We start from the raw sequence: 20,792 nt of genomic DNA, 5'->3' as shown, positions 1-20,792 counted from the left end.
TTTTTTTTTTTTTTTGGTTGCAATTTGGCTGGGGCTGGGTTTGAACCTGCCACCCTCGGTATATGGGTCCAGGGCCCTACTCACTAAGCCACAGGCACTGCCCTACCCTATAATTCTTATGTGTAGTCACTGGACTGCAAAAAAAGTTAAGAACAATTTTATCTTCTTGCAGGTGAAAGGCCTTCAGTAAAAACAAAAATTGGGGGCCAGAAAATCTGCCTTACAAAAATGAGTCAATTACTAGTGTTTTCATTTAAAAAAAAATTCTAGCCCTTGGTAATACTTTTTTAAAAAATATGACTAATATATTGATCAGCAACTAATATATTGATCTGTAGCTGAGCTTTCCCGATGCAGGTTCCCCATGAATGGCGCGAAGGTTAGCCAGGCAGACCCCGCTTCAGAGACTGCGCGAGAAGGAAGGGAACCCCGTACTGCTCAGGTGGTGACGGCATTAGTCAGCACATTCCCTCCCGGGGCTCCTGGCTGCTGGTGATGCCACCTGCTGGAGACGCCAGAAGCTCATGAGGCCGCAGCCAGGCGGGCCGTCGGGGTGGTTCTGAGGTTCCCAGACGCGGGGCAGGCAGGCGTCCATGGCAACCGGTGTTGCGCCAGGATTTCCTCTTTTTGCCGCCAGCCAATAACGGCAGGCATGGCAGAGGCAGCCTGCAGCCTCTGTGCCCCAGCATTCATTGGACAGCTTGGGGTCCACTCCCTTCCTTGCCCCACGGCTGCGCCGCTACCCTCAGCCTCAGTTGGGTGGGGCTTGTGCAGTGGGCGAACTGTCTGGAGTGTCTCCTCTGGGGAAGGCAGGTGTGTGGGCACTGTCTGGGGTGTTGGGTGGGTGACTAAATTGCTCGGTAGGCGTGAAGTTGAGGAGAAAGTGCTGTCGTGTTCTGAGCTGGCAGCCTCTGCAGATGGATCCTCTAGCTGTCCTTGGGCCATACACATTGGTCGCTGGGGCAAGGAGGATGCTTTTGTTAGCTTTGCCGTTTTAAGTGGTTTAGGAGCAGTTGATGAAGGCAAGAGCTAAATAATGCATGTTCCCACAGCTGGACAACCAGGCTACCTCTGCAGAGACGACCCTGTTAGTTCCTTCTATTTCTTATTACCATTTCCCCATGTCTGAAACTTTTCTTTTATATCAAATAGGAATGTTGGAGAAAACAAACAAAGGAATAATGGAACATACACAGAATGTAAAAATATAAAATGCAAAAGTGAACCATACCCAGAAACCAGTAGACATTTTTGTGTATGTCCTCCAACAAAAGCAGTTTTTGTTTTACAAAGCTAGTGTTATACCAGAGCTTGTTTTCTGGTACTTTTCTCCACACAGCAATATATTATGAACTGTCAGTATGCTTTCTACATCATGGTTTTAACTGGTGGCTGTATTTGATCATAGAGTTTATTTACCAGTGCCTTAGTTGTTTGGATACTCTGATTAAGCTGTGGTGTGTGGCTATTTTTGCACACATGTGTATTGTCAGGACAGTTTCTTTAGAGGAGATTTGCAAATCAAAAGGAGCCCCTCTTTATTCCTAGGGGACAGAGTCCCCACCTTTTCCAGTAGGGACTGGCTTCTGGGGAAGGACAAGCAGCTTCTTTGTGTTGTGTGAGGGCTTTGTTCTCTGGGTTCCAGTCCTTGTTTAGGTATCTTCTTTCAACTACTTTCAACCTCTCTTTCTTTATCTGTGAGGTTGTTTTCACCTACAGGTTGTTAATTTGAAATGTATGTGAAATGTGTTGTAAACTAACCCTCTACAGGCAACATCATGGTGCTGTTAAAGTAACTGTTTGTTGTGAGTTTGGGGTCAGAACCTGTTTCTTCATCCTGTAGACTTCAGGTGCCCCAAGTAGTAGAGCACTGGCCCCATATGCTGGAGGTGGCAGGTTCAAACCCAGCCCCGGCCAAAAAAACCCTACCAAAAAAAAAAAAAAGTAAAAAACCAGATGCCTCTGGCACAAGGTATCCACATTCATCCTGGCTTGTTTGTTTTCAGGAAAAATGCTGTGGAGCTGGAACTTGCCAAGTGCAGGATGGACATGATGTCTTTGAACAGCCAGCTGCTGGATGCTATTCAGCAAAAGCTGAACCTCTCCCAACAGCTGGAGGCTTGGCAGGTAATTGAGAGCCCTAAGAACCAGGGTGAGGGAAGACTTCAGGAGGAGTCTCTAAACCCAGACAGAGTACAAGGAGAGTTTCCTACTAGAGGGTCCCGTGCAACTAGGTGAACAGTGACCCCAGTTCTAAACCTGGCAAAATCCAGAGCTCATGTTCCCCATAGTCCCTAGGGAAGAATGTTCAAGGATGCTCTTCAGGTTCGGTGCCTGTAGCACAGTGGTTACCACACTGGCTACCACACTGGCCACATACACCAAGGCTGGAGGGTTTGAACCTGGTCCAGGCCATCTAAACAACAATGACAACTGCAACAAAAAAAAGCTGGGCATTGTGGAGGGCACCTGGTGGGCACCTGGTGGGCACCTGTAGTCCGAGCTACTTGGAAGGCTGAGGCAAGAGAATTGCTTAAGCCCAAGAGTTTGAGGTTGCTATGAGCTGTGATGCCATGGCACTGTACTGAGGGCAACATAGTGAGACTCTGTCTCAAAAAAACAAAAAGGATACTCTTGAGAGCAACAAACTCCAGGCTTCTACTGTTTGGAGGTATTGTCATCTCTAGACTTGGAATGGGGTGCTTCTTCAGGCTGGGTTTTGTTAAAATTAGAAACAGCTGGCTGACATGGAGGGCCCAGGAACCCCTTTACGTTTGGATGAAAATTCACAGCTGGGTACATCTCCGCACTCCTCCAGTGGTGGCAACTGCTGCTGCCCTTCTCTTTCTTAAGGGCTAGCCTCCTTTTTCCAAAGAGCACTATGCTGGTGCAGACCCTGGGCAGAGTGAGTTAGTCCATCTCTATGACCACTGTTTTCAAGATCCCACATGGGTCCCCACTGGTCTGGAGCTGTGACTGGCTTTTTGTTGATGAGGTTGAGGTAGTACAATTAATGTTTCTCCCTAGGAAATCCTAACTAGGCAGAAGGAAAGCCACCTGCAGCTTTACTAAGTGTGCCCCACTACAGAAGGCAGGTGGTTGGTGACTTTCTCCCAGGGCCTCATCGGGCTGGTCATGGAGCACTGGCCCTATCATGGAGTGCTGGTCACTGGCCCCAACACTTGCCAACAGCCAGCTGCCCACACCCCAGCTCACTGCCCATTCTCTTTCTTCTCTCCTGGCTACAGTTTGCTTCCTCAGGGCTTTTTACTATCTGGCTCCTTTGGTTTCTGATCTAGTGGCCTTTCTCAGTTCCCGTATCAACAGCTTTAGTTGTACACCCCTCCTGCCTTTGAGGTGAGACTGAGACTGCATCCCATCCACTCTCTCCCTGCTGTCATCGCTGTGCCATCCTTGCCACCTCCCCTCATGGGTCACCATGTCTGTGTGCCAAAGCCCGACATCATTTCTGTGCAGTGTGATGTGCCCTCAACCCCTGGCCTTGCTCTTCCCATCACTGTCATGTCCAGTGAGTTCCTTGACACGTGTGGCCTAGTGCTGATGGGATGACCCTGGCTTTTTGGTGCCACCTTCTCATAAATGGCTGTTTTGCCCACTGAAGGAACAGTAGGTGTGGAATTACAGGCAGCATGTTGTCTGTGAAACTATAGAATGGGGTTACATTGGCAGCTTTGAGAGAATTTTTTTCTGAAGGGCCTTTCGCATTCCTGTGTCATATGTAGCACAGCTTTTATTGAGCATGTCCTAAGGCAGGGCACTATGCTGAGGATTCTGCACTGGAGCCTTAGAAGTCAGTACCGTGTATCGCAAATACCTGGCACAGTGACAGATTTGACAGGCGAGGTGGAGAAAAGGGGAAGGAAGAGAAGGAGGGAAAAGGGTGGAGAGGTGCTCCAGAGAGCAAGACCAGAGCCAGGGAGGGTAAGAGAGCTGTACTCACTGGCACCCTTCTTTTGTGTTGAAATCTACAAAGAGTATGCCAGAGCCTGGCTTCATCTCTGCAGTGCTAATGTGCACTCAAGGTAAGACTGAGGAGGGATAGACAGACAAGCTGGTCAGGCAGAGGAGTGGGTCAGCCTGGTTTCTCACCTTCATAGCCAGTGGCTGTTCTGCTGCAAAGGTGGTCTGCCTCGCCACAGGGAGCCTCCACCCCAAATGCAGCCTCCCCTGTCCCATGCTCAGATATGAATAGTAACTAGCTCTGGGGTTTAGCCAAAGTGTTTTTACCAGGCCATCTCAGAACCCACCATATTCAAGGATGAAGGAATCAGGCAGATGCTTCTTACGGTTACTACTGATTTTAATTACCCAGGGCTGCTTGTATTTCTAAACCAGCAGTTTTCAAACTTTGTTAGTGGCAGAACCCTTTTGTCAAACAGAATGTTAGAGACTCAGAATCTAGCTGCTAGAATGGAAAGGTCCAGAAGCTTTGCTGTGAAGGAGAAGGTGCCCTCTAAGACAGGGCAGGGAGGTGCTTTTTAGACAACTCAAGCAAATTGAAAGGGGAAAGGTCCTAATTTTCCCCAGTAGGAAGCTGGAAGAAATGGGTCTTACAGCCCTTTGGTGCAAGACAACCCCTGAAAGTTGTGATGCCCTTGACCTCTGCTGCAGATAGGAGCCTTGCTACAAATAGGGAGTCTGTTTCTTTGCAACTTGGAGCTACCAGTGGTGCCTGGCTATCAGCAACTCGGGCTGGAAATAATGGGAAGGAAAGCATGGGAGAAACCCCCTGAGGCCAGGCCAGTAGCTGGAGAGCTGGGAAGCCAAGGTCCTAACCCCCCCTAGGGCCTGCAGGGGTGGAGGTGACAATCTAAGCCAGAGGCACCACATAGGACACAGGGCCCAAAGGGCTGGTCACCAAGGCTGAGTGGTGGCATGAGGACCATTATATGGGCCTATAGGGACAGATCAGCTGAGTGGTCACCTCAGGAGTGCAGAGTTCCAGTAGGTCCCTTGGGAATAACACTTTTGGAGAGAAGCCAGCCCAGACCCTAAGGAGACTGAGGCACCACAAGGCTCTCCTGTGCATCTGGCATGGTGCCCAGGCTCATTGCTTTCTTGATCAGGGTAGTCCCCCTCCAGCCGCTCACTCATCTCATCCTCATCTCGCATCCATCTGTCCGATACTGCCACCTCTCTGTCCACCCCTACGGATGGATCAGAACCCTGCTCATCCCTGGCCACTGTTCCTCCCTTCTGCAGGATGACATGCACAGGGTCATTGACCGGCAGCTGATGGACACGCACCTGAAGGAACGGAGCCAGCCGGCTGCTGCCTTCTCCAGGGGCCACAGTGCAGGGCGGGGGGATGAGCCCAGCACCACTGAAGGCAAACGGCTCTTCTCGTTCTTCAGGAAAATTTAAGTTGGGAGGAATCAGGCCACCAGGGATGGGTGGACTGGGGGAGGCTGAAAAGGTGGTGGGGCAAGGGCCTCCCTTGTGGCCTGGGACTTGGCAGTTGCACTGCCCCCATGCTAGGTCCCAGTGGATCTGGGAGATGCACTCCTTTTGGCTGGTAGGGATGGAGACCTCGAGGGTGGGGGCCTGCCTGGCCTCTGAAGGCTGCCCTCACCCCAGCTCCTGGTAGAGCCTTCCCCTGGATCCTGTCACTGAGCAGGCCTCAGGCTGCTTCCCAAAGTAGCCCCTTGTTTGGGCTCTGCAGCTCAGACCCAGTGGACTGCAGCTCACCCTGTAGGTACTACTTGCCTCCTTGGTTTTAGAAAATGGGGAACAGAAAAAATGGAGGTCCTTCTCTGCATGCCTCAGAAGGCCTGGGCCTTCGGGGCTTATTCTGACGGGCAGTAGGCCCAGGGCCTAAGCCTCCTTCCTTTCCCAGCCTCAGCCCAGGGAGTAAGGGGAGGCAGCCCCTCACCCACGTGCATGCATATCTGCTAGAGCACCTCTGTGGCCACAGAGCCTAAGAGCTGGGGCCCACCCCAAGCTTGGCCGAGGTCATCCTGATCCCCAGGGAGGAAGGAGGCCCTGTCACCTGGCTGCCACTGCTGTCCTTTCCAGCCTCTTTCAGTGCAGTCTTTGCCCCTTAGCAGAGCCCACGCCAGGCAGTGTGTTCTCACTCGTCCACTGCTGGCTTCAGCTATCCAGCCCTTTCTCCTTCACAGGACCAGGGCTGAGAGGGGTCTCTTCTTCCTGTAGCCCCTACCCCTTACATATACAACTTCTTGGCCCAGCAAGCAAGTCCAGGCTACATAATGGCCCCAGAGGTGTCAGTGGTCAGCCAGCCCCCACCTTGAAGGCAGTATTGGCACCACAGGATGGATGGAGGGGGGAGGCTACTGGAGCCTCCAGATACTGCCCACTAGGCCTTCACCAGGACTAGGCCTGCCCCTGCTGCTGCTCCTCCCTAGGCAGCCACTCCCATCTGCACCTAGGCCCCAGTAGAGGCTCCGAAGCTGCCCACAGCTGATCCAGTCTCCCTCCCTCACCATGGGAAAGCACAGCAGGGATGAGCGGAAAGAATGTACTTATAGATATGTACATAATACAGTGCTGTAATTTTGTATGTAACAATCATGTAAATACATGTATGGGTTTTATAATATACTATATATAAATCTATAAAGGCATATTTTTAGAAAAACAGCACACCACTGCTTCTTTTGAAAATAGTCTGAATAAGAATAAAATGAATTTCTACACAGCTTCCTGTCTCAGTCGCTGGGTATTTGGAGGGATGGTTTGGTCTGAATGCAGGTGATGTCATCTGGGCTGCTGCTGTAAAGGCAGCAATAGTGTATACCCTGTACCTGTGAAATCACCCCAGATGCTGGTCTCCTATCAATAGATTAGGCCAGGAAAGGGCATCTCTCCTAAAGGGTGGCAGCATCCTGCCCCACACCACTCCTGCAAGGCCTACTGCCCCCCTACAAGTGCTGCAGTATCTGTCTGCCAGGCACATCTGCCCATACTTCTCCCCATGGCCAAGGGCAGAGCCTAGAGCTTGGTACTTTGAGCCACGAAGACACCACTCCAGGCAAAGATTTCCACAGCGTCCTTTTGGGCCTGTGGAGAATAAACTCAGAGCTTCCCCTGGCACAGCCAATGCTTCAAACTAGAGAGAAACTCAGTCCTAGACTAGCTGTTGGAGAAAATGGATTTGGCTTCTAAAAGTGTCCTAAGGCCCCTGACAGGCACCTGTGCAAGACTTAGGCCAAGAACAAACAAGAGCTGGACACAATGGAAGGGAAGAAGCCAAGCCCACCCACAGCACAGCTGGAGGGAGAGCAAACAGATCCCCTCAAGAAAATTTGGCAGCTTGAACCTTTATTTTTAGTATTTTTTTTAAAAAGCATAATTAGAAACTTTCAATACAGAAATAACCCTAGCAAACCATTGAAAAGTTTTGACAGAAATTTCACATCAGGTTCACTAGGACATCGGTTCAGCCCCGTGTCCCCCACCCCCACCCAACCCCCCATTCATGCTTTTAACACTCAGTGGGACAGGCACACCATCATTGCCAAAATCACCCCAGCACCTGGGGCTGCATGTCCAGCTGCCAGAAACCATGAGGGCTTCTAGCCTGGGCTGGATGCTCCCAGGACACCCCACTTATTGCTAGAATTTGCAAGCATGCCCTCACTGGCTTCACCTGAGTGCTCAGAGGCAAGTGTGCCCCCCACTCACCAGTATAGGAGCCCCCAGCACTGAACATCCCCACAAGGCCCACCATTTGCCAGGAACAGTCCTGAGGACGAAGCTCCTGCTTCTGCCCCCTTCCAGCCCTGCCCCACCCCCTCCCGTGCCACAGCCCCCCACTTCCCAGGCCCACCAAGCTCCCAGGCCCACCAAGCTCCCAGGCCCATACTGTGGCTCCAAAGTGAAGACCTGCCACACAGATCCACCAGCTTTGGCAGTTTGGGCAAGTGGAGAGACAGGTGAGAAGAAACTCCCAGTTTTTTATTGATTAAAAACCCACCCACAGTGTTAACATGGAAAATCTGCAGTGTGATCTATGATGTGATTGTCCAATCAGGGCTTTGCCTAGAAATCGCCTAGGAAAGGAAATCTGATAAAACACATTATGGTGTTGAAATAAATTCTTCCCAGGTTACTTGATCCTTTCAGGGGAAAGGGGAATGAAGTGTCCAGGCTTAGGGAGCAGTAATCAAGTGCAGATGACCCTGGTTTCTCCTCCAGGGGCTGAAGTAGATCAAAACTAGCTTCTCCCAGGCCCCCAGGCATTCCTTTCCACTGCTAAGAAATCCTCCTGCCATCTTTGCACTACAATGCTTCTGTCAGTGGTCCAAGGCTGCTTGCCATCCCAGTGCAGGGTGTCATCCCCACAGCCCTGCAGCCCCTGGTACCCACATCCCAGGTGCAAAGGTGCCTAGTGCTGCATTATAGACCCTTGAACTCTAGTGGGAGGCCCTTTCTCCATTCCCACCAAGACATAGCCAAGAGCCCAGCTCCACCATGACAGGAAGCCTTTCACTTTTTCTAAAAACACTGGACCCAAAGAGGGGTGGCCACAACTTTTACTGCTGTGCCATCAAACCTAAGGGAAAGAAAATAATTGTGAAGAACTTAATTCATTTAATTTGGCTTCATTTTCTTTATCTGTTAAAATAATGCTCCTATACCCCCTGTAAGCCCCATCTCTGCACAAACAGACCCCTACCTTTCTGTTGGAACTGAAACATGTTCGTATAAATTAGAAGCCACGGCTACTCTGGGTTTGCAGCTCAGAGGCATCTAGAAGGCAGGACAGGAAATCTGTTGGCCAGAGGGCAGGGCTGACACTTCTGTGGAACCACAGGGCTGGGGACCTACCTTGAGGCTGTGTTCCCCAGTTCCCAGAGGAGAATGGGGAAGGAAGACAGCCTGCACAGGCCCTGAAAAGGCCAAGACCCTGTGTGCTGGGGACAGAAGTCAACAGCCTATAGAAGAGAATGAGCAACACAGAGCCCACTTCACCAGCGTAGGTTGGCCAAAGATGCAGCTAGAATATGATGCTCTCTCCTCGGGAAGCTGCTGAGGGTTAAGATGGGACAGGGAGGGGAGCAAGGAGGGTCCATTGCAGCAGGTTGGCATTAAGGAGGCAAAAGCCAGAGCAAGACGAGGTGTGCGGCTGGTTAGAGCAATATACACTATGTACAAACTCTTATGGTTAATCAGTCCGCTCAGCTGGCAGCATCCTCGCCAGGTCCAGGCGCCATGGCTGGGGAGGAGGGGGCACCAGTAAGGAAAGGCAGGCTGGTCCACACCTTCTTGGCACTGGGGGGTGAGGGAGGAGGAAGTGCCGATGGTGCCTCCTGATACAAAAACGTGGAGAGAATTCTTTAAATAACGGCACAAAACTGAGACTGTCCCCCGAGGGGCCCCCGACGGGCCTCGGGCTGGAAGAGGGACCGCAGTGCAGTCTCTGCAGTGGCCTGGGACATTAGCAGCAGCGTTTCTTTCGTTTACTGTTCCTCGTGAGCTTCACCACATCGTTCTGTTGTTGCTGCTGCTGTTTTGCCAAGTTGTCTTTCTTTGCTCGAAGGACCAGCTCTGTGATGCAGTTGAACATCTGTGGAAAAATAAAGAGGTAGGGCAGGCCTCAGACCCAGGGAGAAGGCCCTGCTGCCTACACAGCGATCTCTCCTGGCCCAGCTTTCTATTTCCACTGCAATTTTTTTTGTATGTATGTCCTCAAAACCCATTCTAGAAGGAAGTGGCAAATTATTTTATTTAAAGATCAGAAAGGAATAGTATCGTTACTTGGAAGGAGAGGAGAACTCCTGACTCCAGCCCAGGAGTTCAGGCCAGCATGGGCAACACAGTGAGACCCCTGTCTCTTAAAAAAAGGGAACATTAAGACCCATGAGCTGTGACTTCATGAGTCAATCTCTCAGGGAGTTTCCAGTCTTTTTTTCACACAGAGAAGGAACCCCTTTTAGTTCAGCTGGAATCATCTCTTAAGACAGATAAAGGTGCCCCTGAAGCCAGCTCCACACTACCTCACTACACATAGGCCCATAGGTCCTGCCTGGAGCCTTTCCCAGACTCCTAATTCCTTCCAATACCAGAATCCAATGAGACTCCATCTACCACCACAGTCCTCTCTTCCACTCGGCCCTGGAAAGGTGAGTTGTGGTCACTGTGCTGGTGGGAGCATAGTAAGATTAAAATATAGCCAACATCTACAAAGCATGCTCTGTGTGCCAAGCACTGAATGTGACTTTCTTCACTCAGCTCTCACCATGTGGAAGGCAAGGAAGGGCTCTCCCTCCCTCCCAGTCTACAGATGAACAAAGGAAGCCCCAAAGAGGTGAAGTCCCCATCCAAGGTCAGACCAGCCCTACCCTCAAGCTGACTTGATGAGAAACCTGCACTCCCCACCTCTGTGCAGCACGTGTCCCCAGAAGCAGTAGGGGTCCCAGCGTCCCTTGGGCCTCTAGACTCCACACACCCTAGGGCAAGCCTCCCCCAAGGCCAGCAAATGGAGCCACTGCTTTCCCGCAGGCCTGGCAGGAGTGAATGGGAAAAGCCTCAGGCTTTTTTTAGTTCAGGCTCAGCCAGTCTGCAGGGGCCCATGTCCCGGGAAGCCTCTGAGAGGTGTCCACCTGAACTCTGGAGGTCACAGGACCTGGTCTCTATAGGCAAGCCAAGGCCCCAGAGAAAGCCAGAATAGGAAGAGGTAACTGTAAGGACCGAGGAAACAGACAACAGGAGGCTTTGTGGTAAGGGCTGGGTGATACTCCTTAAGTTACTTAAACACTTGGAACCTCTGTTTACTTATTTGAATAATTATATCTACCTCAGAGGACTGCTGCAATATAAGCTTAGAACTTCAAAGGGCCTGGCACAACTCCTGGCAAATAGCAGGCACTCAGTAAATGGTAGTTATGATGATGTTTTCTGTTGGTCACTTAAGATGCCCTGCATAGACCAGGAATGGGGAGAAGGGAACCATGGGGCAGAGCAGAGCCAGGCAGCAGCCAGAGGCGCACTGTGCCCCACCAACCCCAGGCCTCAGGCCCTCACCTCTTCCACATTGACGTTCTCCTTAGCGCTGGTCTCGAACAACTGGATCCCCATCTGCCCAGCAAATTTGTAGGCATCTTCTGTCTCCACCACTTTCCGCTCAGGGTCGTCATTCTTATTGCCCACTTCAAAGCAAAGCAGAGTCAGCCCAGCCCTGAAGACCACCTCTGGCCACCCGCCATCCCACCATCCTCACCCCTCTGGGTCCAGCCTCACCTAATATTCGGCACACATCATCACAGTTCTGGTTGATTTCGTGAAGCCACCGCTTGACATTGACAAAGGACTCTGCACTGGTAACGTCGTAAACCACAATGACCCCGTGAGTCCCCCGATAATACCTGTGGAGCCAGGGTGTATGTTAAACCTTCAGCCCCAACAAGAATAGCCCCTTCTCTAGGACCTGCCTGCTCACATCACAACAACAGCCAGGGGAAAGGCAAGGGGGTTGCCAAAGCTTCACCCCATGACCCCGCAGAATTTCATTTCTCCCTAACCTCAGCTGACACACTTGGGCCACATGTGGCCAACAGAAAAGGCTGCATGAGCAGCACTGGCTTCACATACCTGTCCCGAGGACACCACCAGAGTAGGAGGGCTTGGCTCTGAGGTGGCATACCTGGTCTGAGGGAATCACCCCATGCTGTTCAGAGTCTGCAGGCTAGCTTAAAACTTCTTTGAAGTTCTTGTTTAATTTTTGAATTCAGGTAATTTTTTGTATTTGACATGTTATCGCTATCTTTGAACTTTCAAAAAACTTTTCTCTCATCAAATCTGTTTTAGAGGAACACCTTCCTAAGAAGCTGCACCATTTGTGAATCCTTGGCAAAATCTGCATCCCCTCCCCCAGGGCAGGTGAGCACCTCCCTTCCTGTTGCTCTGGGCTCTTCCATGCTGGTGGCAGGGAGAGCATGGAAGTCATACAGGCATCCAGCTCATGGGATGGCCGGGAAGAGGGAGCCTCACAAAGTCATCATGCAAACATGTAGACTCCAGGGCCAGCTAGAAGGTCTGGAAAGAAGAGGCATGTCAAATGTTCCTCTCCAGACTCTGTGTTCCATCCAGCCTGCTGGTTCAGGAGAAGAGATGAAGGACCAAAGCCATGTTTTTCCCCTGAGCCCTCACAGAGCCAGCAGCCAGGCACTCCCCACTCCAACACTATAGAACCAGCCAGAGCCCTCTCTCTGCACCTTCTCCCTAAAGCCACAAGGATTCTCCATCCTTGGGAGCTCCTCAGGATACCAAGAATGCAGACCATGAGTGGACAGGCTGCTTCCTCTAACTTCTGGCTGTTACTGGCCCCTAAAACATCTCCATGTGCTCGAGGCTCATCAGGAGAGCAGCAGCCTGGAGCCCAAGCATGTCCAGAGGCAGCACAATGCACTGCGAGCTGGGTGAGGATGGAGCAGCCAGGCTGGCATGTGTAGCTCCATTCCCATCCACCTGCCTGTCAGCTCTGTCTAATTATGCACATCTGAGGACCAATCCCGGGACAAAAACCAACTCTGGATCCCACTGTGAAAGGCTTGGGAAGGCCACTGTATTCCCCTTGCCATGCCTCAGTTTCCTCAACTGTAAAACCCTCAGGGTGGTTGTAAGGAATAAAGGAGATAATGTATGTCACCAAGGACTTGGGAGCAGTCACTGTCAATTCTGGGTACTCTTTATTATTATTACTAATGTAACTTCAATGACCATCTGGAATCCCAGAGAAAAGTGGCAGAAAAGCAACCCACAGTTCAGTAGGGGAGCCCTGAAGGCTGCAGAACAAGAAGGGCCCCTGTTATGCCCCGGGGTCAAATCCAGCCTGCCCCTGCCCACTCGGTCTTCCCACTGGGACTTTCTCCCACTGCCCTCCTTCCGCTTACAGCTTGGCTCCCAAGATGGCAGCACTCCTGAGCTTAGAGGGAGCTGTGACAGTCAAGCCACCTTGGCACTGAGCCCAAGAACCAGCTCTAGCCTCAGCTGGGCCCTTTTGCAGCTGCTGCTGTGAGCGCCAGCTCAGCACAAGGGCGGCATGGCAAAGCCTTCCGGAGTGGGTGTGCAAGTGCATGCCAGAACCACAGGCCCAGACGACTGTCCCCTGCCAGCAACGGAAGCACGAGGGGTGGAATCCCTTTGCAAACTCTCCTGTGCTGAAGATTATTAAAGATTTCAAGAAATGCCAACAGCTATGGCTGCAGCACAAAGCCCCCTCCTGCTCCCTGGGAACCTCTACCTTCTTTGGGGCCCAGGGAAGGGGGTTTACTCAAGAGCAGAAAACTAGTCTGGGGATGAGGTTAGGGGCACAGAGTTCCCAGCCCATTACTACCAGGAATCACTCCCACTTGCCAGAACCCCACTGTAAGCCAGACACAGTGCCTAATTAATCTTTGCAACAACCTAGTCCAACAGACATCAGGTGAACCATTCTACCAGTGAGGATGTGAGGCTGAGAGTGGTCCAGTGCCAGGAGCCTCCCCTCCTTGTCACCCACTCATCTCCAACTCGACCTCATATCTCCCCAGCATCACCTCTCAGGGCCAGGAAACCTCAGCCACTGAGGTCAAGAACTTGAATGACAGGGCTCTTTCTTGTTAGGTTATCAGGAAGCAGTTTTAGTTTCTCCTTTAGTGAATCAGAAAAGGTCATGCTATTGTGCCCTGACCGCCCCACTGCTGCAAACTCCTCAATCCTCTTAGAGTCCTTCCTTCTTCTCCAGAGACAATTAACAGGGTACCAAGTCTTCTGGTGAACCGTGGCAGGCCCTGCAATGCCTCTTGCCTCATGAGAGGCAGAGCCAGAAACTCCATGATGGGGCTAACCCCCCACTTCCCTGAGACAGACAGGTGGGACAGTCAATAGGCCCAACCCAGTACCCCTAAGCCACCAGTATGCAGGTCACCCCCTTTTCAAGTAAGCTGGCAAAAACCCATATTGCCCTCAGGCCCTGAGTAACTCCTCCAAGTCTCCCCATGGAATGAAGGAGCCAGTTTACCCTCATCCTGCCCCGCCCTGTCCCAAAAGGAGCTGACTTCATGGTGGCTGGGAGGAGCTGTGGCTCAAGAGCAGGATCAGGCACTGAGTAAAGGCCTCAGTTCTGGCCCCTTCTAGGCAGCTAAGCTAGACTGCTTCATCCTCTCTGGGCCTATTTTCTCATCTGTAAAATGGAGAAAGATCATAGGACTTTTTATCAAGATTAAATGAAATAAAGCAGGTGAAGTCCTTAGTGAGAGGTTCGGCCCCAAGTCAGGATGTGTGAGGTCAGTGCCCAGACTTGCCGACCCAACAAGAGGTCCTTGATTGGGCTCACAGACTCCAAGCTGCCCGACACACTCATGCCAGACCCACCCTGAGCAGCCTGACCCCAGCAGTCCTCCTCAGGGCCTCACTGGCAGCTACCAAGACATATGGGGCCAGAGAGCCCTTACTTGGGCAGCCTATCAGCAAGTGGTCACAAAGCACTGCAACCAGGCAGCCCCAGCATTGGGAACCCCCAAAGTTTCAGAGAACCACAGGCCATAGCACACATGTACTCACCATAGATTTAGCCCTCTAGCTCAGGGCTGCTCAGGCTCCAGGGCCTGTCCCTCCTTCCCCAGCTACTGCCACAGGGGTGGCAGATCCTGAGGGACCCAGGATGGGCAGCCAGCCTGGGGTCTGCCCTGCTCCCATGCTATGGGGAGAAAGGGACCTCTGGCCAGGGAACTTCCTCATAGGCCTTCCCGAGCCCACTCACAGAGGAACTGCTCTGGAAGGTGCCCCCAGTAGGACAGACACAGGCCCGACTGCACAGACCACAGCATGGAGCTCAGCATGGACCACCATGAGGAGCTCTGTAAAATGGGATGATGATGGCACTGACCACAAAGCTGCAGAAAGGGCACTGAGACATCCATGTACACTCAAAGCAGGGCACACCCCACATTAAAGCCAGTCCCAAAGACAGACCCGCTGGGAAACTGAAGCACAGTGTTTAGGCAAGTTGCCTAAAGATGTGCTGTACAATTCCAAATTTGTCAGGCTTCAAACCTTACTCTTTCCTAAAACCTGTTCCATTAATAACCCAACATCTAAGAGCCCTTCACAAGATACCTGCTGCTCTGAGCTAGAGCTGCATTTTCCTCCTGCTTGTGGCTAAGAGCCACATACATGGGCAACCCGCGAAGTGGTTGGGTTTCCCATTCAACAGCTCTGGGGAGGAAAGGAAGGCCCTTCTGATGATCTCAACACATCAGTGTTTTTCCCTAGGCTTCCTTAGAGAGCCACCTCAAAGAGTCAGGCTGGGTCATCCAGAAGCCCATAACAGGCTGACCCCGGCTGTTACAACTGACATCTACCAAGAGAAAACTAACTATCATTGACTAAGTGTTTGATGGGCAGGGTACTCACAACCACCTGGTAAGGGAAATACTCCTGCTATTCCAATGGGTAAAGCACTATAGGTCTGAGGGTGAGCTGACTCCCAGCAGAAAGAGTCCAGGTCACCCTCCTGCCAGACCCAGAGTCTGGCAGGCAGACAGCAGCCACTGCCTGCTGCCCAGGGCAACAGTCATACCATGTCCCTGCTTCCTCTTGTAGCTTCAGAAGAAGGAAAGACATAGCTGAAACTGTGGCCAAAAGGAAAGGGCTCACTTCCCTAACAGCCTCAGAGACCTACCAGTGGATGTTTTTGTTTTTTGGGTTTTTTTTTGAGACAGAGCCTCAAGCTGTCCCCCTGGGTAGAATGCTGTGGCATCACAGCTCACAGCAACCTCCAACTCCTGGGCTCAAGCAAGTCTCCTGCCTCTGCCTCCCAAGCAGCTGGGACCAGAGGTGCCCGCCACAACACCCGGCTATTTTTTTTTTTTTTTTTGGTTGCAGCCATCATTGTTGTTTGGTGGGCCAAGGCTGGATTCGAACCCACCACCTTAGGTGTATGTGACTGGCGCCTTAGCCACTTGAGCCACAGGCGCCGAGCCCTAGTGGATGTTTTTACCACGACCACTCAACTGTGCCCACAGGTCAGTGAGGAGGGGTTTTGGACAGGTGCAGGGCTGGGCTGACTCACGTCGAAGTGATGGTGCGGAAGCGCTCCTGCCCCGCTGTGTCCCAGATCTGCAGCTTCACCTTCTCTCCATTGATCTCCACGGTCCGGATCTTGAAGTCCACTCCAATCGTGGTGATGTAGCTGCCTACACACACACACACACACACAGAGCATGTGAACAAGGCCCAACAAGGAGCCTGGAAGACTCTAAGGCCTAGGCTGCATGGGGCAGACCTTGGGCTCCACCCTCCCACCCTGCTCACTCCACATGCCCCACATGTTCTAAAATAGGTTCTGGGGCTGGGTGCAGTGGCTCACACCTGTAATCCTAGCACTCTGGGAGTCTGAGGTGGGTGGACTGCCTGAGCTCACAGGTTCGAGATCAGCCTGAGCCAGAGCAAGACCTTGTCTCTAAGAAAAATAGCCAGGCATTGTGGTGGGCGCCTGTAGTCCCACCTACTCAGGAAGCTGAGGTAAAAGGATTTCTTGACTCCAAGAGTTTGAGGTTGCTATGAGCTATGATGCCATAGCACTCTACTGAGGGTCACAAAGTGAGACTCTCTCAAAAAAAAACAAAAAAACAAAAAAACAAAAAACAGATTCCAGGGATATCTTTGTTTGTCTCAAACAAAGATGAGGGGAGGGTAAAAGACAGGCTACAATAAAACAAACTGATACAGGCGACGTTTTCAGAGAGTATAAGAGCTCCAAAGGAAATAAAACAAGATGGGACTAGTGTAGAGGGACAGGCTTCTTTAGAGTGGCCAGGGTGGTGGGATGTCAGCTGTGATCTGAGAATGGTGGCAGACCTATAAGACACTCTGGGTTTTTCTTCTATTTCCTTTTTCTTCTTCTTTTTTGAGACAGATTCTCACTCAGTTGCCCTGGGCTTGAGTGCTATGGCATCCTAGCTCACAGTAACCTCTTGGGCTCAAGTGATCCTCTCGCCCCAACCTCCTGAGTAGCACAGACTACAGATACCCACCACAACGCCCAACTAGTTTTTCTATTTTAGTAGACACGGGGTCTTGTACTTGCTCAGGCTGGTTTGGAACTCCTGAGCTCAGGCGATCTACCTATCTCAGCCTCCCAGAGTGCTGAGATTACAAGCATGAGCCACTGCGCCTGGCCTGGGTTTTTCTTTTTAGAGAGAGAGTCTTACTTTATTGCCCTCGGTAGAGTGCCATGGCATCACAGCTCATAGCAACCTCCAACTCCTTAGGCAATTCTCTTGCCTCAGCCTCCTGAGTAACTGGGACTACAGGTGCCCACCACAACATCAGGCTATTTTTTGTTGCAGTTTGGCCGGGACTGGGTTTGAACCCGCCACCCTCAGTATATGGGGCCAGCACCTTACCCACTGAGTCACAGCCACCGCTCAGGCATGGGTTTTTCTTTTCAATTCAAAAAGATTTTAACAACCCACAAAAATAATTTCCTTACACATAAACAGGTCATGACCTGTGGCCTGCAAATCACTGTTCCAGGCAGACAAATGACAGTGTGTAGAGTCACATGGGTTGGGAACCCAGTGGGAGGCAGGTAGAGGGCGGCTGAGGCCAGATTTTGGGCCTTTGTGTCATTTTCGAGAACTTGGACTTTCTCTTGTGTGATGGAGAGGCATTGAAGGGTTTTAATCACAGGTAGGAGCTGCATTTTAAACAGTCTCTGGGATCATCTCAGTGAGAGATGATTAGATAAAAGTTCCTGTTGGTACACAGTCCAGTCCCAGCTTCGAAAGGCCTGAACATGAGGAGGAGCATAGATTCTCACTCTATTGGGAACTAACAACACAGCAAGAGACACACAACACACACACAAATGACTACATGAAGTGTGGCAAGTGTATAAGAAAGGTCAAAGTTCAAGGTGGGGTGGAGACTGACATGGGCTTCAAGGAAGCAGTCACATTTGGGCCTAGTTTAAATAGGTAAGATTTTGGGCTGGGCACAGTGGCTCACACCTATAATCCTAACACCCTGACACACCAAGGCAAAAGGATCGCTTGAGCTTAGGAGACCAGCCTGAGCAAGAACAAGACCTTGTCTCTACTAAACACAGAAAAATCACCAGGCACTTACAGTCCTAACTACTGGGGAAGCTGAGGGAAGAGAAATCACTTAAGCTCCCACGAGTTGCAATGAACTATGATGCCACTGCACTCTAACCAGGGGACAAAGGAAGACTGTCTCAAAAAAAAAGTTTTAAAAAGGTAAGATTCCAAAGGTTCAGACATCCCACACAGAGGCTACACAATTAAAACACATTCAGGAACACACCAGCACCTGGTGGCCCTCCAGTCCTGCATACTCCCAGGAGTGCAGCCTAGCACCTAGCAAGGTTAGGCTCAATGAACAGCTGACAGCTGAATGCATGAGCCAACAGAAAAAAAGAAAACAAAGAATACACAGGCGGCACGAGAAAGCAAGTTGCAAAGATGAGGTGAAAACAGATTATGAAGATCAGGGGTTCTCAACTGGGGATGATTTTGCCTCGCCAAAGGACACTTGGCAATGTCTGAAGACATTTTCAGTTGTCACAATTGGGGGAAGAGAAGTGCAACTGGGTTCTGTTGGTCCTCACCCTTCAACATGCAGGACAGCCAGTAACAGAGAATTAACAGGCCCCAGAGTGTCAAGAGTGCTGAAGTGGAAAAACTTTGCTGTGAACTCCCACTCAGGTAAGAGGCAAATACCTCTGAAGAAAGACCCTGCCAGACATATGCATCAACGAGAAGAATCAAAAGGCTTCTGGCTGAAACCAACAATGAACTGAGATGCTGAGAGTGGAAATGGCAAGGACAGAGATGGCAAAAGAGCCCTCAAAGAGGTAATCACTGATTGCACAGGGAACATTTTTTAGCATAATTAGAGGCTGTCCATTAGTTATCATTCTTGAACAGAAGAGCGACAACAAATAGCTGGTATTTACCAAGATGACTTAGTCCCAGGCACTGCCACATGTGCTACCTCAAGTAATCCTACCACAACCCCATGTAGGAGACACCACTTTACATGTGAACAAAGGCTTAGGCACTAGGTCAAGATCACACAAAGAAGCCAACTCTTCCTACAGCACACCACCGTAGAGTTGCAAAACCACTATGAGAGATAGTAAGGGGACAAAGCCCACTTATCCACCAAGAGGCATGTGCCATGTAATCACTTCCTAAGCAGAGCTCACCCTCAACCACAGAGGGAATTTCCCCACAAGATAACCACATTCCAGTCCTCCGAGAGGCTAACCCAACCTGAACCCTCTGCAATGAACCAGACATATTTAACAAATGAAAATATACTTAATGTTACCAATGAGTGGGGAAATTTAATGCAAATTTAAATGAGTTAGCTCTTTTCACCTATCAGCTTAGTAAAAATGAAGATAACTAAGATCTAGCATTGATCAGAGCTGACGAAAGGCACTGTTAACCTCTTCAGTGGGAGTGTAAATTAAATTACTACACCTTCTCTGAAAAGCAAATTGGTAGTACCTATGCAAATTGTAAATGTAGGGCAGCGCCTGTGGCTCAGTGAGTAGGGCACCAGCCCCATACACTGAGGGTGACGGGTTCCAGCCTGGCCCTGGCCAAACTGCAACCAAAAAACAGCTGGGTATTGTGGCAGGTGCCTGGCTGAGACAAAAGAATCACCTAAGTCCAAGAGCTGGAGGTTGCTGTTAGCTGTGACACCACAGCACTCTTTATGGGCAATAAAGTAAGACTCTGTCTCTAAAAAAAAAAAAAATTGTAAATGTACATACCCCACACCTGGTGACCCAGTAACCACACTTGTATGGAAATGCATGTACAAGAACAAATATACAATGTAGCCCAAGTAATGCAGCATCACTGGGAACAGCAACTAGAAACCACACACTTATAAAGAGCACAGGTGATGAAGTATGGTGCATTCACACATAGCATAGAAAACTTTGTAGCCACTAAAAAGAACCAAGAAAGTTTGTGTGCAGCCAAGATACAGAAGGATGTTCCTTGATAAAATGAGGGGAAGGTAAATTGCCAAACAGCACATGGAGGCAGAAAAAAAGTCACAAAGACACACATTGACCAGAGGCTACCAGGGCAGCACAGGAGCCAGGTGCAGGGACAACTTATACATGCATGTCTATCTTATGATATTTCTAAACTTTTTAAAAACTAGTGGGCACAGGTCAGGCAGGATGGCTCACACCTGTAATCCTAGCACTCTAGGAGGCCGAGGCGGGTGGATCACCTAAGTTCATGAATTCAAGACCAGCCTGAGCCAGAGCGAGATCCCATGTCTAAAAGAAAAAAATAACCAGGTGTTGTGGTAGGTACCTTTAGTCCCAGCTACAGGCTGAGGCAAGAAAATTGTTTGAGCCCAAGAGTCTGAGGTTGCTGTGAGCTATGACACCAGAGCACTCTACTGAGGGCGACAAAGAGAGACTCTGTCTCAAAAAAAAAAAAAAGTGGCACAAAAAGACCCTGGGTGGGAAAAGAATAGGCCAGCAAAGGGGGCTTTTTTGAACAAGGTACACTGAGACAGACCACACAGGCTTCTAACTGAAGCTCTTATAAGGACCTAAGCCCTCTCTGTCTTCTTCCTTCCTCTGGCAACCAGAACAAGAAAGTTCCCGGCTCCGTGCCTTGTGGCTCAAGCAGCTAAGGCGCCAACTATATACACCTGAGCTGGTGGGTTCGAATCCAGCCTGGACTCGCCAAACAACAATGATGGCTGCATCCAAAAAATAGGCGGGGGTTGTGATGGGCGCCTGTAGTCCCAGCTACTTGGGAGGC

At 50.5% G+C, this 20,792-nt stretch overlaps 3 protein-coding genes across 6 annotated transcripts in view; 1 reads left to right on the top strand and 2 right to left on the bottom strand.

Annotated features, from left to right (window-relative positions):
• Positions 1 to 6,680, top strand: part of BICDL1 (BICD family like cargo adaptor 1) — a 96,200-nt gene extending 89,520 nt beyond the window's left edge. For 2 of the 4 annotated variants that reach the window (XR_002773432.1, XR_002773431.1), the window contains 3 exons: positions 2,007 to 2,127; positions 3,249 to 3,357; positions 5,224 to 6,680. Coding sequence is in view for 2 of the 4 variants with exons in the window: in XM_003789924.1 (XP_003789972.1) it covers positions 2,007 to 2,127; positions 5,224 to 5,385 (283 nt within the window). In the remaining 2 variants the exon portion in view is untranslated. The remainder of the gene's footprint in view (positions 1 to 2,006; positions 2,128 to 3,248; positions 3,358 to 5,223) is intronic. The other 2 variants (XM_003789924.1, XM_023513291.1) reach the window with 2 other exon arrangements.
• A 601-nt stretch (positions 6,681 to 7,281) lies between these two features.
• On the bottom strand, positions 7,282 to 9,412 carry LOC100942506 (the record flags this gene model as incomplete). Its single annotated transcript, XM_023513241.1, is given in 6 exon segments — positions 7,282 to 8,870; positions 8,872 to 9,023; positions 9,025 to 9,150; positions 9,152 to 9,243; positions 9,246 to 9,369; positions 9,371 to 9,412. Coding segments are annotated over 6 exon segments (870 nt in total), but the record flags the coding sequence as incomplete, so codon positions are not given.
• The window catches only part of LOC111721737 (ras-related protein Rab-35-like), a 16,969-nt gene continuing 3,458 nt past the window's right edge, over positions 7,282 to 20,792 (bottom strand). The window contains exons 2-5 of the mRNA XM_023513240.1: positions 16,037 to 16,212; positions 11,224 to 11,348; positions 11,008 to 11,132; positions 7,282 to 9,550 (exon numbers count right to left, since the gene is read on the bottom strand). Coding sequence (XP_023369008.1) covers positions 9,422 to 9,550; positions 11,008 to 11,132; positions 11,224 to 11,348; positions 16,037 to 16,212 — 555 coding nt within the window. The 3' untranslated portion in view covers positions 7,282 to 9,421. The remainder of the gene's footprint in view (positions 9,551 to 11,007; positions 11,133 to 11,223; positions 11,349 to 16,036; positions 16,213 to 20,792) is intronic.

This window comes from Otolemur garnettii, unplaced genomic scaffold, assembly GCF_000181295.1.
Source record: "Otolemur garnettii isolate 467f Iridium unplaced genomic scaffold, OtoGar3 scaffold00038, whole genome shotgun sequence".
In the NCBI taxonomy this organism is placed as follows: domain Eukaryota; kingdom Metazoa; phylum Chordata; class Mammalia; order Primates; family Galagidae; genus Otolemur; species Otolemur garnettii.
Note: the sequence above shows the minus strand (reverse complement) of the source record. Positions and strands in the feature narration are given on the sequence as shown.